Source organism: Pelodiscus sinensis, chromosome 19, assembly GCF_049634645.1.
Source record: "Pelodiscus sinensis isolate JC-2024 chromosome 19, ASM4963464v1, whole genome shotgun sequence".
Taxonomy (NCBI): Eukaryota; Metazoa; Chordata; order Testudines; family Trionychidae; genus Pelodiscus; species Pelodiscus sinensis.
In genome coordinates this window covers 26,891,935-26,906,645 of record NC_134729.1, presented here as the reverse complement: position 1 = coordinate 26,906,645, position 14,711 = coordinate 26,891,935, and the positions used below count along the sequence as shown (strand labels likewise).

At 46.7% G+C, this 14,711-nt stretch overlaps 1 protein-coding gene across 3 annotated transcripts in view; it reads left to right on the top strand.

Moving 5' to 3' along the window:
• Positions 1–14,404, top strand: part of LOC102462611 (uncharacterized) — a 33,651-nt gene extending 19,247 nt beyond the window's left edge. For 2 of the 3 annotated variants that reach the window (XM_075901589.1, XM_075901588.1), the window contains 3 exons: positions 6,894–7,196; positions 7,322–7,540; positions 14,243–14,404. In XM_075901589.1, the coding sequence (XP_075757704.1) occupies positions 6,914–7,196; positions 7,322–7,540; positions 14,243–14,343 (603 nt within the window). In that variant the 5' untranslated portion in view covers positions 6,894–6,913 and the 3' untranslated portion in view covers positions 14,344–14,404. Of the gene's footprint in view, positions 1–6,893; positions 7,197–7,321; positions 7,880–14,242 lie in introns of those variants that run through there. The other variant, XM_025187712.2, reaches the window with a different exon arrangement.
• Positions 14,405–14,711: the final 307 nt, after the last annotated feature.

The window sequence follows — 14,711 nt, the reverse complement described above, 5'->3', positions numbered from 1 at the left end:
TATGCCCCAGCTAACGGGGATGTCTGCAAAGCTAAATACATTGTTATGCTCATTGCTTCTTATCCTTTTAGTACAGGTGTTCATTCCATTTACATAAAAATAGTCTGCTACATTGCTAACTTAGCCATTGATTTCAGTTTATTATGCCCAAGTCACAGAAATTGAATGCCCACTAGTATGGGATGCATAAAGATGAGTTTTTGTACATTGCCACTGCTTTATGTGCTGAAAAAAATGTGATTTCCTCCATGTTTTAATTCAGTTGTACAAATAAAATGCTGCGGGTCGTGTTTCATAGAGGACCATCAGGTGGCAAATCAGCAAAACTTTCGGCAAAACTCTTCAAGATGATGGTGGTGATTTCTCTTGCTGCATGCACCCCATCTCAAAGTCACCACACACAACTAAGCCCAGTGGCCAGTTTGGGGTCAGGCTTAGGATAATGGTGTGACGAGAACCCAGGGGCATTGGCAGAACCATGCCAAGGGTTTAGCACTGGAACAGCGAGGCTTGCAATCAGGTTGAGATTGGGACCTAATGTCAGAGTTAGACTGAGCCCAGGCCTGGACCAGCAGGCCAGGTTGGAGCAGACCGAGAGAGTCAACTGGGGAACCTAGTATGGGAATATGAGGGGGTTTCTATTGGTCAGGAATGAGGTGCATTGGCAATGCCACGGGGAAGACTGGGGAAGGGATGGCCCGGCGTGCAGCAGGCCTGCACTGACAGAGCCGAGTGGGGTCTCAGAAGTGGCGTACCCCAAGAGAGCTAGGTGGGACAGCTGCTTGCACATCCCCTGCCTGTGCGGCAGTTAGGCCTCATTGGTGCTGTTAATCTCTGTCTCACCTGGGATTCACTGTACCTGGGGAGGGGGGGAGGGTTCTCTGCCATTTGCTTAACACAGATTTTCATAGAGCAGCATCTCAGTTTTGACAGTGATAGTCCTTGTCACTGTCAAACGGCTCAGGCTGTTGACAGGCTGTAAGTTTGCCAGTGGGTGGGTGACAAGTAATGTGTGCTAAACCCTGCTATTTATGGATCATTGGATGGGTACACTGTCTTCAACAACGACTCGGATAATGCAGTGGAGGGGATGCTTATAAATTGTGCTAAGCTGGGAGGGGTTGCGAGGACTTTAGAGGACAGGATTAGAATTTGATAGGACCGTAACAAACTGGGGATCTGATTGGAATTCAGCAAGATGAAATTCAGTAAAGACAAGGACAAAATACATCACTTAAGGACCTACCAAATGCACAACTACAGAAGGGGGGAATCACTGGCCCCGTGGTCATACTGCTGAAAAGGAGCTGGAGGTCATAATGGACCTCAAACTGAATATAAGTCAATAAGGTGATGATGTGCCAGAAAAGGCAAATATCCTGGGGCGTATCAGAGAAATGTTGTATGTAGGACACAGGACACTCTACTTGGGACTAGTGAGGCCTCAGTGGGCGTACAGACAAACGGGAGCGATTCCAGAGAGCAATACAAATGGTTTAGAAAACCTGATGTGTGTATGAGGAAAAGTTGAAAAACCTGGGTAGGTTTGGTCTCGAGAACAGAAGTCTGCAGGGTGGACCCGATAACAGTCTTCAGATATATTAAGGGCTGTCACATAGAGGGCTCGATTGATTGCTCTCTATGCCCACTGAAGGCAGGGCAAGGAGTAACGGGCTCGCGCTGCAGCAAGGGAGATGTAGGTTAGATAGCAGGAAAAGCTTTTATAAGGCTCATGAAGCTCAGGGCCGGGTTTCCAAGGGAGTTTGTGAAACCTCCATCACTGCATCGCTGCCCAGCGCTGCCTCAGCCTTTAGAACCACTCAGAGCATGCAGCATGGTGCTCCGGCGGTGATTTAAAGGGCCCGGAGCCAGCCACCGCTGCTGATGCAGTAGCAGTGGCGGCAGTGGCTGGGAGCCCCAGGCCTCTTGGAATTGCCGCTCCCCAGGGCAATTGCTCCCTTTGCACCCCTTGTCAGCAGGCCTGAACACTTGTCTGGGATGGGCCAGATATACGTGTGCAGGGGGCTAGACCTGAGAGCCTCCGGAGGTCCCTTGCAGCCCGACATGTCTATGAGTCTACGGCCAGATTGACACACAAATGCAGGCATTTCTTTAGGAAACTCTCCTGTTAATTTCTCTGGTTTGTTCTCTCGGTAATGACAAGGAAATCCATTTTGCTCTATGTGGCAGTATGGTACTGACCCTAGTTAACACTGAACCTGAGACTTTCACAGCTGCTTAGTGGTTCTGGGTGTGTAATTTCTGCTAGTTTTAATGGGAATTGGGTGCCCAAATACCTTTGTTATAGTCCTACTCACAAGTGCCAAATGGGACGGGGCCACAGCATGCTTGCTGGGTTTTCTACGAACATGACAGCAGACAGTACCTTCCACCAGTGGCACTTACCATCTAAAGGACACAAAGCGGACAAAGAATAGGGGAAGGGGCTATGACACACACACACAGGAATATGTTGAGGAACTGGCAAATGAACATGGTGAAGCTATGGTAGTTACATGTGGTGCTGGTGGTTTTCACATGGAGAGTGAGAAGTAGCAGGACGTGGAAGATTAGTGAGAACAGAACACATCAATTGTTGGATTGGAAAAAGAAAAAAACCTGCAAAAATATGAAGGTCAGATTTTAGGGGCCTAGATACCTAGGAAATCCCCTTAGGGTATGTCTACACTGCAAAGTTAATTCTAAATAACAGCCATTATTTCGAATTAACTTTAATAGCGTCTATACATGCAAACCGCTATTTCGAAATTAAATTGAAATAGCGAAGCACTTAATTTGAATTTGGTAAACCTCATTCTGTGAGGAGTAACGTCAAATTTGAAATTGCTATTTCGAATGAAGTGCTGTGCAGACACTTAATTCAAAATAGGGGGCCTCCAGCCCTTCCCAGGGAGCCCTGGTGGCCACTCTGGGCACAGCCAGGAAAGCTTACTCTCCTCTTCCCCAGCCCCGTAGCCATTAAAGGGGCAGACCCTAGCCACAGTGCCTGTGCCAGCTCTAAGCCTGCCAGCCCAGAACCAGCGGTGGCCACCGGGGCCCCTGACCCAGTGGCCCCAAAACATAAGCCCGCAAGCCACTGGCAGCCAGCCCTCCACCGCTCCCCAGGAGCAGTCTGCCAGCTCTCAGGAGCCTGACGGGCCGGAGAAGGCGGGTGCCTTCCTGGTCCAGGGTGGAGATTATGGTCCTTATTCAGGTTTGGGGGGGATGCCCCCAACGTCCATGATCTCCACACTAGACGGAGGAATGTGGCCATCTATGGCAGGATAGCTGCCAGCCTGGCCACCAAAGGCCACATGCGAACCCAGGAGCAGGTTTGCATAAAAATCCAGTTGGTCCGGCGAGACCCCCAACCCTGGGCCCTGAGCTTCCCCTCTCCCTTCTTCCCCTTGCTTCCCTCTTCCAGCTCCCTCCTCCCAGGTTTCCCCCTCCCCTCTCCCACCCTCTCTCTTCCCCTCTCCCACCTCCTTTTCCCAGTCTCCCCAGAGGTTCATCCCCCCCCCCCCAGTTTTGTTCAATAAACCCAGTTTCTATTTTTGAACATATGTATCTTTTGTTTGACATCAGGATGTGGGGCTAGGGAGGGGCACGTGGGAGGAATGGGGCACGAGCCCCCGGTGGGGAGGACTGGGGTGGCTCTGAGGGCTCTGAGGGGTGGTTGCTCTCCCACAGGGCCTCCTGGATCCTGACAGCCCCCTGATGCACCCCCCAGATGGCAGCCTGCAGCAAGTGCAGCTGGGCTGATGGCAATGACTCCATGAGATGCACCGGCGTGCCCAGGGGCAGCTCTGGCTCCATGGGGCCGAGTGCTGTGGTGTCCCGAGTGCGGGTACTCAGGGCACTCCAAGAAAGGACTGATTTGCTGTCCCTCATCAAGGTAGACAAGCAAGCAGGGAATCCTGAGAATTGTCTGTCCGGGGTGGGGGTAGGGTCCCTTTAAGCACGGAGCTCAGTTAGCCTCAGGCAGAAGCCCCACACACTAAGTCCTAACCTGATGCCCTGGCAGCACTGGTTCCGGGCAGCCTTAACTTCGGTTCAGGATCCACTCAGTGTGGACGTGCTATTTCAAAATAGCAAAACGCTATTTTGAAATAGTTTTTGTGTGTAGATGCGTTAATTCGAATTAGCTTAATTCGAATTAACTATTTTGAATTAAGTTAATTTGAAATAGCGCTGTAGTGTAGACATACCCTTAGGCACTTATCTTCATCTTTTGGCACCTAAATACCTTTTAAAATCAGTCCCCTTAGTGAAATGTAGGCTTCTAAGTCACTTAGGACCTTTTGAAAATTGTCTTCAGGATTCTTAAAAGATCAAGCAGGGTTTATCAGTTCTGTTATTGGAAGCATTTATACTAAAAATATTGCTTGGGAATTATGGGATGCAGAATCCAATGTGTACAATTTAACTAGCGCTTTATGTCTTCAAAGTATTTTATAGACATTAGCAGCTAATTAATCCTTATAACCCCCTGGTTAGAAGGTAAAGATGACTAGCTCTATTTATCGACGGAGAAACAGAGACAGGGGAAGGTGAAGAGACCTGCTAGCAGCAGATCTGGGCTTGGAACTCAAGAGGAAATCTGGGCCAATAATGGATTTTTTTAGTTCTCTGGCAGTTGGGTTTAAAAATATAAAAAACTTTTCAGGTCAGACCAAAAACAAACACTTTCAGCTCTTGAAAAGAAAAAAAAGAAAAAAACCATTTCAAGTCAAGTTGAAACAAAAGGTTTTGTTTGGACCCACCCTGCAAGGATTGTTTGGGTGGACTTTGGGCATGTTGTATAAGATGCGATGGAAGGGAGGAGGGTGAGCCTCCCGTAGGATCTTTACCCCAGTGACTGGTCTCCTGGAACGTGGGAGACCTAGGGTTAGCTCTCCCCCTGCCTGAGATGGGGAAGGGATAGTGTCTGGGCCATGGGTACTCTGCGATGGGTCTTTCTGCAGAAGGAGTGATTTGAAACTGGGTTTCCCACATCTGAGGTGAATGGCAGAACCACTATGTCATAATCATCATCTCTCTCTTTCCCTGGTGTGATGTGTAGTCACGGTCATTCTGAATGAGTCTATTGTATTCCCAAAGTTTCATTTTTCTCTTCTCAGTAAGCCAAAGTTTCTCCATTGACTTCAGTGGCATTGCTCACGATGTCCACAAATGAAAGGGAGAAGACAGGTCCTCCACCTTGAAAAGTCTCACAACCCTAACCTCATACAGGCAGGCAAACCTCTTATGCTCGGAAGTGCAGTACAGCAAGAACAGAACCGGCCCTACAGTCAGCACACACGTAATCTTGACCTCATATAGTTCTGCACAACACAAACACGAGAAGCTAAAATTACAGACAACATTGAGCAGACACGAATCGAGTTTACATTGTCTATGGCAAACTTAGGTTACAGTGACGAGGTTTCTTAAAGGAATCTATTCCAAGTGTATTATGTGGCCTGGTGAAGTTATTTAGTGGAATGGCAAAGAGTCATTGACTTCAATGCTGCTGTGCTGATTGACTAAAGTTCTGGACCGGTAGCTATTTCCAGCTATGCGGAACTAGAACTCAAAGAGTTTGCAGCCCAGCTGGCCTCCGCTCTAGGCACAAGTAACAAATGAAGCCCATGGTGAACATTCAGCCCCCCTTGGGGAAAAAGCATGTAAAATGCAGCTTTAAGCCGTCCAAAGTATGAACCCCTTGCCCTGTCTAAGGAAGCACTGTAAATAGAATCAGGTCTGTTATTGCATAGAGGACACTGGGTGATTCAGAGAATTGGTCATGGTGTTCAGACGTTTTGAGCTATGTCTAAACTACAATCCTCTTTTGAGAAAGGAATGTAAATGAGGCTCATCAAAAATGCAAATGAAGATTTACAAATCTTGTGCTTCATTTGCATAATTGTGTGAGAGCACTTTTTCGAAAAGGGTTTTTGAAAAAGAAACTGCAGTCTAAATGGGGTTCTTAAAAAACAACAACCCCTTTTTTGAAAGAACCCATGCACCTCATTTTTTCAGGAGTATGGGTTCTTTTGAAAAAGGTTTTTTTTTTCGAAAAAACCCTGTCTACACTGTGGTTTCTTTTTCAAAAAACCCTTTTTCGAAAAAGCGCTTTCATGCAATTATGCAAATGAAGCACGAGATTTGTAAATCCATGCTTCCTTTGAATTTCCGAATGGCTTCATTTACATTCCTCTTTTGAAGGGGAATACATTTTAGACGTCAGTATTAAGCAGACAAAACGGGTTTGTCAGTTGGCAAGAAAATATTAACTGCACCTGAAAGATTTGCACCTACAATAAAATAACAATTCACTAACAAGCCTCAACTGAGTGAGAATTCCATTAAAATCAATGGAGATTATTAGTTTAAAACCTGTGGATAGTTTTCATAATGATACATAGAATGGCCGACTCTCCAAGTAGATAATTAGAAAATGAGGATGCCTGGTCTTGCTGCATGTACTAGAGGGAAGGAAAGAGAAAAGAGTAGAAGGTACCAGTAAAGTTAGTATTTGCAGGGATTTCAAAGTTCTGATAACAGACACAGTTTCATAATTAGGCATTCGAGAACTGACCAGTTCAAAAAGAATTTCAGCTGGCCTAATGTAAGTTTTTCTAGTGCTAGAGGACAGGGAGGCTTAATATAGTTCTGATTTTTGGACCAAATACAAAGGTACAAAATAAGATTGAGAAACTGAAAAATGCAGGAAGTATGCAGTGCTGTGGGCCATGTTATTTCTTCTTTACAATTATTTCAGAGACCGAACAGCTCCAAGAGGAAATATTTACCAATTATAATTATTACAAATATAATTATTCTATAGATTAAATTTAAACCACCCACTAATAGACCAGAAGTAAAAAACTCTCAACTGTGATTCTTCACAGGGCAAAACACAACTGTATCTATGGGCACAAAAGGAGACAACTCCACAGTGGTATATGAAACAATGACAGATCGTACCACGGCTGCCCCTCTCACTGCTACCCCGTTTGAGAGCACAGCCGCCTTAGCCGCCAGCACGGTGGAAGAGCCAAGCCCTACGATCTCTCCCGTAGCCGAGACGAGCACAACACAAGGCACCAGTGCACCAGTATCTACAGAAGTTGCGTTTTCTTCATCTGATACCAATCTCAGTCCTTCAGCCTCTGGTAATGGAGCAACAACAGCTACTTCAGCACCAGAAAACGGTACCGTCTTTTGTACAATTCGTTTAGTCTTATTTTGGTTACTTCATGTCCCATCTGCAGTTCAGATGAGATGGATGAGTATCAAGCCATTGAAATGATTTTCTTTATTTCTCCTTTATCGCTAGGGACCATAGTCATTGTTTCAAATGGCTTTCGATCCGAACTGGCATATTCTCCAACAAGTGCTCCCCACTCTCCATCCAGCGCAACTGGCAGCAGTATTGCACCCATTGAGAAATCTGCAACTTCCTCTGTTGGCCATGGTGTAGCCGAGACATCAACATCCTTCAGCACAGCTGCTGCACAAGAGCGCCTTACATCTTCTTCTTTCCCCAGTTTCCCAGGTAAGACGAGAAGCATGTTTCACAGCAAATTCTGGGTCATGCCTGTAGTGCACGTTTGAAGAGAGTACTTGTCCTTTGGTTGCTGTGTGTACTGGACAGTGTCCTGTAGTGTGGAGTCACAACCTGATCTGTTGCATGCCCACCTGTGCAGGGAGGCGGGGAGTTGTTTAGGAGATCTCTGAAGGCTTCCCCTCTGCTCTTTGGTCTGTGATGTATGCTGTTGGTGCACTGGATTCAGGAGATTTCTTGCATCCAGGGTGCCATCCTTTCTGCTGGAGAGCCACATTTGTCTGAAAACGATATTTTTGTAAAATTAAAGGGGAAGCAGTGGACCTGCCATCGGAAGTAGCTAAGTATTATTATCCCCATTTTATGGATGGGTAAAGAGAGGATTTTAGCATCTTGCTCATGAACACAGAGTAAATCAGAAGCATACATGGCATTAGAATTCAAGGTACCTTCTAGTCCTTAGAGAACAAAGCGGTTATTAAATAATAATACAATCACGTACTATGTCTGGAACAGCCCTGTCCAAGGAGCAGTGTGGGTGGATTTTTACATCCGGGCAATGCTAGATTTAGCACAAGCTAAGTAAGCAACTGCTTAGGGCCTCTAAATACCAAAAAAAGTGCTAGTTTTTAGTTGCATCCTCTCTAGGTACCAGTGAATATGGAAACGTAAAACTTGATTATTTCTATTTTCATTGTCCTTTATGTTACAGTAATACACATTTTTGGTAATGCTCTAGTGCCTCTTCAACTTAACATAGCCTAGGGCCATGGTGTCCAGCCAGTTCTGAAGCACTAGTCACCATAGCGGCTACCAATATAGTGGCTACCAATATTGCGAACTAGCCACACTCAACTGGCCAAATAGCCACATGTGGCTAGTGGCTAGCGTGTCGGACATCAGCATGTCTTAATCCAGCCCTTCGTCTGGATGAGTTGCACTGAAGTGACCAGTAGATTGCATACTATACTGCTGGGCATATCTCAATCACTCTTGAAAAACGAGTAGTCCTATGGCACCTTAGAGACCTACAAAAATATATAGTACGATGAGCTTTCATGGGTAAGAGCCACTTCATTGTCCAGACATGCATCTGACGAAGTGGGTCTTTACCCACGAAAGCTTATGCTCCAACACTTTGGTTAGTCTGTAAGGTGCCACAGGACTGCTGGCCGCTTTTGCAGATTCAGACTGACACGGCTACCCCTCTGATACTTCATTGTCCTTTGTCATCTGTGTGGCATCTGTAGTTCCTCAAAGCCTCCAGCAGGTGGGAGTGTTTGGTCACAAATAGCCCACTGAAAGCTTTGTGACGTGAAAGGACAGCTGTCAAAGGGCGCTTTGAAATGCCCTGCGGAGACTGGTCCCAGCTGATCCCGGGCTCCATGTGGCATTTCAAAGTGGTGCCACACGGAGCCTGGGACCAGCTAGGGAGTCCTCAGCTGACCCCAGGCTCCATGCGACGCTGCCACTTTAAAGTAGCTTCTCCGCCCCTCCCCCCCCCCGCTTTGCTGTCTCTATCTGACAGGGCAGGGGTGGGCAAAAGCCTTTCAGCAGGCCGGATCCAGCCCACCTAGGGCTTTGATCCGGCCCATGAGGCAGGTCCAGGCCCCGCCCCCTGATGTGCGTGCCCAACCTGTGGCACACGTGCTGTGGGGGAAGGAGCTCAGCCCTGCCCCTCTTCCCCCCACGCAGCCGCTGGAGAACGCATCCTCCTCCTGCAGCAGGTGAGGCTGCAGTGAGGGAGACAGCACTGGGGCTGAGGCTCCTCAGTGGCACCTCGGCCATGTGGTCCAGGACTGGCCCTGAAGGCTGGAGGCGCCGCTGCCACATGGTCTGGGGCCGGCCCCGGAGACTGGAGGCAGGTGCAGCAGCGGTGCCTCCGGGGCCGGCCCTGGACTGTGTGGCCCCCGCGGCAGCAGGGCCTCCCTGCAGGGCGGCCGGGACAGCATGGCTGCAGCCGTTGCTGTAAGGGGGCATTACGCTGGGTAAGGTTCCCCCTCCCCCCCAAGACCCAACACCCTCAGCTTGCTCCGACACCCTCTCTTATTCTTGCACCTCTCTCCTGGCCACACACTGCACCCTCCCTTGTTCCTGATCCCCTCACCTGGCCAGACACCCTACTTCCAGCCTGCTTCTGCACCCCAGCTCCCTTGCAGATCCTGCATCCCATCCCTATCCTACTTGCTGGCAGCCCTGTCTTGCGCACTTGTACCGCTCATTTTTGCCCCTACCCCAGAGCCTAAGGAGATCCATCAATCCACTTACTCCAGAACCCCAGAAAAGTAAATCTGGTCTCTGGGAAGCCCTGAACCTCAGTCCCCCCGTTCCCTTCCCCTCACCCTGTGAGGCTGGGGCACCAGAGGAGTGAGGTGTCTCAGTTGGGGCCACATCAGTGAGCTTTGGGGGGTTTTGGAGTTTTTTTGCTTCTCACTTGTGTGGTCCCCAACTGATTTTTTTGTGGGTGAGTGACCCCCGACCCCTTCCCTCCATAAGAAAACATTGAAACCTTTTGTGTTGGACATAACATTTTACTTTATTTAAAATGAAGTTTGATAAACTAACATGAGAAATTTAAAACGCTTCATCTGCTTCATCAGGGTAGTTCTGAACCCCGCCCCTTCCACCCGAGGCCCCGCCCCCTCCGCCCGACACGTCCCCCCATCTCTGTGATAGAGGCAGCAGGGGAGGGGGAAGCGACTAGTCGACTAGACTATCCGATAAGCATTTGCTTATCGGATAGTTGACTGATCAACTAGTCCTGAACATCCTTAGTTCAGACCAGGGGTTTTCACACGACGGGTTGCGCCCTAGTCCTGAGTCAGGAATGTCGGGCGCTGGGGCTTGTGGCTGCAGGGGGATCAGGTGAGCAGTGGGGGGCTGAGGTAGCTCCCTGCCTGTCCTGGCACTGCAGACTATGGTCCTAGGTGGGGAGAAGAGAAGAAGGGGAGCATACAGGGCTCCATGCACTGCCTCTGCCCCCATCGCTAGCCCCTCACTCCCACTGGCTGGGAACCTGCTGCCGTCTACTTCTAGGGGCAGCCTGGTCTGTGGTGCCAGGAGAGGCAGGAAGATGCCCCCTGCAGCACCGCTGCCCTGGAGCCATTCGAGGTAAGCACCTCCCACCCCAGCCCCTCCCCCCAATCCAGGGCCCCCCCTGCACTTAAAAGCTCATCCTCAGCCCCACCCCGCAGCCCACACTCCAGACACATGATGTTGGGTCGCGGCATCAACAATTTTCTTCAACTGGGTCATGAGAAAAAAAGTTTGAAACCCGCCGATCTAAGCCATCCAAGGCAGATGTTGTCCAGTCTCCTTTTGAAAACCTCCAGTGAAGGAGCATCCACAAACTCCCTAGGTGTCTGTCCCCGGGAGTGTCGACAGAGAGATGTAGATTAGGCATGTCGAAATTGCTAATGAAGCCGGGATTTAAATATCCTGCGCCTCATTAGCATAAACATGGCCGCCGCATTTTTTTGAAACGGAGTTGTAAACCTCATTTTTTGAGGAATACAGGATCTGTCGAAAAAGGCTTTATTTTCGACAGATCTGCATCTAGACGGACGTTTTTTCAAAAAAACTCCGTTTCGAAAAAAAGCGGCGGCCATATTTATGCTAATGAGGCATGGGATATTTCAATCCTGGCTTCATTAGCAATTTTGACGTGCTTGATTTGCATCTCTCTGTCGACAGAGGGATGCAATCTAGACATAGCCCCCTTGTCCTTACAGTAAGGACGGGTTCCTACGATTTAATCTCAATCTGCCGTGCTATAGTTTGAACCCTCTGCTTCTTGTCCTGCCCTTTGTGGCAAGAGAGGACAACTTTCCTCCATCTTTTTTACAGTAGCCTTTCAAGTATTTGGAGATCACTATCATGTCCCCCCATCTCCTCTTACCCAAGCCAAAAATAGTTGGCTCCTTCAGCCTCTGCTTCTCTGGCTTGCGTTCCGTCCCTTCCATCAGCTTTGTCACTCGCCTCCAGAGCCTGTCCAGTCTCTCTATGCTCTTTCCATACACACACCACACATTGCCGCTGCAAACACTTGTTCACTCAATTATACAAAACTAACAGTTGCTCAGGTCCTTATCTCAATTAAGTTTTTTTTTTTTTGGAAAATAAAAGGAAAATGAACATGATTCATTTAAATGTATTTTTCAAAAATACGCTGATATTTGTATGAAGTTAATTTTTATTTTGGATGTCTTAAAAAGGAAGCGTTTAATTATTTCCATTTAATTTTTTTAGTAATTTTCTAAAACGGGAATTCCATCAAGTGTATTTTTTTCTTCATCCCTATAAACTCTTATCGTTCACTATGTTTGAACAAAAAAAGGTTATAGTCAATTTAGCTTTCAGTAATCTTTTCTTCTCGTTTTCAAACCTTAAGGCTGGCCACTTTTTCGTTAAAAGCATTTCCGGAAAATCATGCCAGACTAGACGTAGCTGTCATGTTGTTTTAGCTGTTCCAAAACAGAGCACTACTCCAAATTTCTTTTTTTTATCTCTTTCTGTTAATGTTATTGAGAAGCAATCCTAGTGTTCCAGGTTCATCATATTTTTCTGGTTCAGTCTCTTGCATATTCACTCAGTCATGCCACTTTTGAGGACTTTACTTGATATGGTGATTCTGTCTCTTTTCTGTTTAGTTTTATGAGAAGCAATCCCATTCCAGGCACGTTCTGTTTCCCTGGAACAACCAAACCCTGACCTTGCTTTCAGTCATCATGACTACGTCTACATTGGCATGATTTTCGGAAAAGAGCGTCTAGATTGGCAGGATGCTTTTCCGCAAAAGCACTTTTTGTGGAAAAGCGTCCGTTGCCAATCTAGACGCGCTTTTCCGCAAAAAAGCCCCAATCGCCATTTTCGCGATTGGGGCTTTTTTGCGGAAAACAAATCTCAGCTGTCTACACTGGCCGTTTTGCGCAAAAGTTTTTCGGAAAAAGACTTTTGCCCGAACGGGAGCAGCATAGTATTTCCGCAAAAGCACTGACAATCTTACATGAGATCGTCAGTGCTTTTGCGGAAATTCAAGCGGCCAGTGTAGACAGCTGGCAAGTTTTTCCACAAAAGCAGATGATTTTGCGGAAAAACTTGCCAGTCTAGACACAGCCCATAAGAGGAAGCTGTATTCCAAATTTGGTGGTCCTAGCTCTCTGGGTGCATCTACACTGCACCAGCGTTATTTTGAAATAACAATGCAAGCATCTACACAGCCATTCTGTTATTTCAAAAAAATTTCAAAATAAGGGATGACTTATTCTGAAATCTGTAAACCTCATTCTATGAGGAATAGCGCCTATTCCAAAATAGTTATTTTGAAATAAGGCCTGTGTAGACACTCCACTGTTGCTATTTCGAAATAGCCCCTCACCAGCGCCATTCTAAGTTATTCCTCCCCAGTGCCTCCTGGGGCTCTAAATCGAGACAGCATGACTGCCTCAGACTAATTTGGAGGCTTCCCTGCAGTGTAGACGTGCTATCGTGAAATAAGCAATATTGAAATAACTATTCCGGAATAGCTTATTTCGAACTAAGCGTGCCGTGTAGATGTACCCTTGCCGTTTAGGAGAAGTTCTTGTTCAGACAGACACACAGAGGGTATGTCTACACTACCACCCTAGTTCGAACTAGGGTGGTAATGTAGGCAACCGGAGTGGCAAATGAAGCCCGGGATTTGAATTTCCTGGGCTTCATTTGCATAAAGCTGGGCGCCGCCATTTTTAAATGTCCGCTGGTGCGGACTCCCTGCCGCGCGGCTACACGCGGCACGGACTAGGTAGTTCAGACTAGGCTTCCTAGTGAAACGAGGAGTAACGGTAGTAACATATGCAGTAGACTTGCACCTGTGTGAATGCAAGTAGAGATTTGGAATGCAAGCCACTTTTGGATTCTCATTTCCTGTGTTCAGGGATCCCAGGTTCATTGCATGCAGCAGGTGATGCACATGAAGTTGATGGAAATGGGTTTGGGATTAGGTAGTGATTACATGCAGGGAGTTTGCTGGCTGATTCTGTAGGCTGCAATGGTGTCAAATTCTATCTCTTAGTCAATGGCTGTGTGTAATTGCCTGGCTTGTCTTTTGGAATTTGGCTGCAATGATAAATGATAAACAGATTCTCTTACCTAGAGTGAAGGGTAGGGGGACCGTACTTGGACCAGCATAGAGGTGAACAAGGAAGGAACCCCTGGGGGTGAGGAAAGTTTGTATGTGCTATTTCATACCCTTTCGGGATTCACAAGGTATCGGAAAAGTGAATTACTTTGTTTCTGAGTATATTTTTCTCCTTGCTTTTATTATTATATTACACCTCTCTTTTTGCCTAACGACCCTCTGGAGAATTGGAGTCAGGGAGTGGCAATGCAGCAAGTTGAAGTATGAGTTACATTTCCCAGTCCTCATTTGTAAGCTATAAAGGACACATTAAGGATGACTAGGGATAGTCCACATTTTATGACTGAATTTCTTTTCCCCCACAGAAAAATGGGATTTTGTAGAAAGCAAAGCAAAACAAAAACCCAACAAAATACACCAGTTTTATTGGGGAGGGAACTTTGAAATTAATTAAACAAATGTCTTTACTTTCATTCATGTTGAATTGAAATTTTTTATTTGGGTTTTATTTTCAGCAGTGAAAATGTGTTCAAAGTTCTGTATTTTTACCCTCTCCTGCTTTTTATCTTTTTCAGGGAGGGGCACTGTCTTTAGTGACATGGAAAAGGTCCAGGGTTCCCCACTTACTCCTTTCTCTTCTCTGCTCTACAACTTTTTCAAAGTTTTCCTCAACTGAGCAGCAGTGAAAATTGGTGGGGAGACGTGCTGGTTCTTTTAAACCTCATTGTACATTTTACTTTAATTGGTGTTTTTAAAAACAGGAGTAGAGAGAAAAGAAAATTGCAAATTTTGAAAAGATGGATTTTTTTTTAATATAATTCCCCCCCCTCCCCCCCGCAATCATTCTACTGTGAACCTGGGAAACAGGTACAACTTTAAAATTCAAACATATTTTGCTATTTGTGTTTCCATGGTTTCACATAAGCTGAGAGCCTATCCCTAGATACTCAAAGAAGTCACAAAAACACACATAATTGCTGAAATGAGGGGTGCTGGGCATGTTGTCACACCGTTTGGCTTAACGTGTGGGCTGGACTTGATGAC